Raw genomic sequence first — 3,393 nt, 5'->3', positions numbered from 1 at the left:
GTCAATCAGCCACAAGCGCCCGACAAAGACCCCCAGGAAGCGTCGGCCAGACCCATGCGCCAGGACAAGCACCACATTAATCACGGATCCCGGCTCAACATCTCTATCGTTATCCACGGGGAACAGAACGAGTCTCTTACAAGCTACAGGTGCCAGAAATAGGCATCGGCCAGAAATACACCCTGGAACAAGGCTCTGATCGGGCACAGGAGGCAAAGCAAAGCATGTATCAGTCATCTGCACTAGGACCAGACCCTTATCAAACACAGGAACCAAAAAGTGCTTATGCAGTAGGACAAGAACCCTATCAAGCCGATGAACGTGGGCATGGCCCCTATCAGCCGCACGAGCCAGGTTATGGTCTTTATCATCCAGGATTCAGTCCGTATGATGATCAGATACCTGATCCCAAATCCCGAATGCTGGCAATTCAGAATGCGAAAGCCTATTTAATGAAAAGCAGCACAACATCTGGCTTGAACTTGTAAGTCTGAAAAAGGGACACAGCTGAAAAGAGTAGCAAGTATGAGTGGAGAGAAAAGTAGTGCTGGTAAAAGGGCATAGGGTTGTGTTAAGAAAGGGCGGGATACCGGGGGTGTATATATAGAATGGGAGAATACGTTATAAATGCAGTAGTTCATCTCTAAGTGATACTTGTGTGTGTGTGCCCAACATTTTTCAGAATCAAAATTCCTAAAGGAATTTATATAGTTCAATGGGAAATTTATTTGATTAAGTTTAAATTCAGCTCCAGCTCCTGAGGCAGTATACACCAAAACTGTAAGATGCAACTACTGCTAATTATATCATAGTCAGGCTAGTTTCAAGCCGAATTTCCCATAATGGTCAGTGATGCTTTCATCTAACTGTTCCAACAATTTCTCCAAAGCTCCAGGTGATTAGCTTCTACTTTTGATATTACAAATGTAAAAACCATAATATTCTAAGACATTGGTAGGGTAGGCAAATAATATTTACATTTATGTGACAGATATGATCATCTTGCTAATATGCTAACAAAGATCTTGGATGAACAGCCCACAAACGCAGTAGACATAATTGAGAATATCAGCAAGGATGTGAAGTGGGGTCAGTTTCAGAAAAAAATGGACACTCTTCGAGATGAACATGAGAGTCTTCCAACATTTGAAGCTGCAGAAAAGTGTAAAGCTTTGTTCCTCAAGGCAAATGGAGAAGGAGATGAAGACCTAGAAGAAGAGCTAGTGAGTTACTATCAGAGAAAAATAAATATCATATATACCAGGGAATGAGTGGGAGGATGGCGAGAAGGGAAAGGAGAAAGGGAGGAAGCTGTGGTCTCCATTGTAGTATTGCCTCTTACGATCATATAAATAACTGCAGCCACAGTGCCATGTACCCTCGTCACAGCTGAGTTGGTCCCATGTCTAGTTGTGGAGAAGAAAACCCATCTGGTCACTTAGCTGTGATTTTTTCCAGTAGTAAATCTAATATCCTGAGCCTTTAAAATCATGAGTGTTCTAGAGATGATGAACAGAAAATACAGTTTACAATTATCTCCCCTATGGCATGAAATAAAGCATGAAATATTGCATCCAAATTTTTTTTTTTTATCTAAAAGTGGCATTTCTTTACCTAAAGTGACCATAATTCTGGACACCAGTTCAAGAATACTGTGCACAGATGCTACTGTAAAATAGAGAATGGAGAATTTTGTGATCGTTACAGCTGCAGCTGTGGTTCCATTCTGACCTTCTCCAAATGAAAAAAACCAAAAAGGTTACACTGAAGAACTACTAGAATTGAGAAGCCAATTCTTAAAACAGGGGATTTTCCAGCATTTGTACCCAATGAAAAATTAAGAGAATTCTTATGAAAAACAAAGGAAACTAATCAGCAAGATGTTACTAGTATATATTCAAATTAATTGCCATTGTGGAATACAAATACTAAGAACAGAAGAGATGGTGTTTCATCTTTTCCATAGCCTATTACTTACTTTACAGTAACAGTATACAATGATAAAAATGGAAAAAAGTAGGGTGTTTCAGTAAAGAATTTTGAATTTTTCATACTTCTATCTTGCTTTGATATAAGAAACCTGGACGGGCCAAAGACATTCCATACGGAACTAGCATTACTTCCAAAGTCCCTACCCTGCCATGTACAGCTTCTAATATCTTTGTGTGATACAATCACCTACACCCATGAAGTGAGAGAAGGGTGATAAAGCAAATGGGAATACTTAATGAAATCTTCATTATTGGCCTAGTTCTGCTTTCACTGAAGCCAGCTGGAGTCTTACCATGGATTTCAGTAAGAGCAGGGGCCAGTATTTCAGAAAATGCAGGGAGCCTTATGCCAAGGTTTTCAAAAGAACAACATTCACTCCAGAGAAATACTGTTGGTCTGATGTCTGTGTAAAATATGTATTATATTTTCCCCAAATGCATCTGCAGCAAACACAAGGAAACACAGTGACACTGTTTGTGGGCATCAAGGCCCCTTACACAGCTGACATGCCCTAGCACTGAAGTGCTTTTTACATCCTATGTAAGAACTCTGATATTCCTTAGTTTGCAGTAATTAGGAATTTGAATTTTGAAATCTTGTATTCTAGAAGCTGCAGTTCATCTGTGTTCCCTTCTTTTCACTTAAAATGGCACTTTTAATTTTTCTAAATTATAGTGGAGGATGTAGTGAATGAATGTCTGGGAAGCACTTTGAGAGAATGAGTGGCTGTACAGGAAAGTGAAGTATAATGTTCAGTTAGTAATCATCTATTTTTCAAATGGACATTTATATTGTTCTTCAGTTCTAATTCCGGATCTTCTTTACCAGGGAGAGACTCCACTACCTAATGTGATGGAAACAGCCTTTTATTTTGAACAGGCTGGAATTGGTTTGAGTAAAGATGAATACTACCACATACTCCTTGCCCTTAAAAAACTAATTAGTGTTCAACCAATCCTGTCCTGCCGCTTCTGGGGCAAAATTTTGGGCCTGGAGATGAACTATATTATAGCTGAAGTACAGTTCCATGAGGGGGAAGAGGAGGAGGAAGCAGAAGAGGGAGAAGTTACTGAGGAAGGAAGGAAAGGGAATGGTGAAGTTGAAGACAAAGATGAGGAGGAAGAAAAAGAAGATGAACCTCCAAAGTCCACCTATAAGCCTCCACCTGTCATTCCAAAAGAAGAAAATGGGACTGGGGCTAATAAATACGTCTACTTTGTCTGTAATGAGCCAGGCAAACCCTGGGTGAAGTTGCCTCCAGTGACGCCAGCCCAGATTGTCTGTGCCAGGAAAATTAAGAAGTTCTTCACTGGTAGGCTGGATGCTCCTGTTGTGAGCTTTCCTCCTTTCCCTGGGAATGAGGCCAATTACCTGCGTGCACAGATAGCTCGGATCTCAGCA

At 40.4% G+C, this 3,393-nt stretch overlaps 1 protein-coding gene across 1 annotated transcript in view; it reads left to right on the top strand.

The window, feature by feature from the left end:
• The first annotated feature begins 224 nt into the window (after positions 1-224).
• Positions 225-3,393, top strand: part of LOC104501312 (radial spoke head protein 6 homolog A-like) — a 6,293-nt gene continuing 3,124 nt past the window's right edge. The window contains exons 1-3 of the mRNA XM_010145104.1: positions 225-484; positions 992-1,223; positions 2,821-3,392. Coding sequence (XP_010143406.1) covers positions 225-484; positions 992-1,223; positions 2,821-3,392 — 1,064 coding nt within the window. The remainder of the gene's footprint in view (positions 485-991; positions 1,224-2,820; position 3,393) is intronic.

The sequence above is a fragment of the Buceros rhinoceros genome, unplaced genomic scaffold (genome assembly GCF_000710305.1).
Source record: "Buceros rhinoceros silvestris isolate BGI_N320 unplaced genomic scaffold, ASM71030v1 scaffold23891, whole genome shotgun sequence".
NCBI classification, from domain to species: domain Eukaryota; kingdom Metazoa; phylum Chordata; class Aves; order Bucerotiformes; family Bucerotidae; genus Buceros; species Buceros rhinoceros.
Note: the sequence above shows the minus strand (reverse complement) of the source record. Positions and strands in the feature narration are given on the sequence as shown.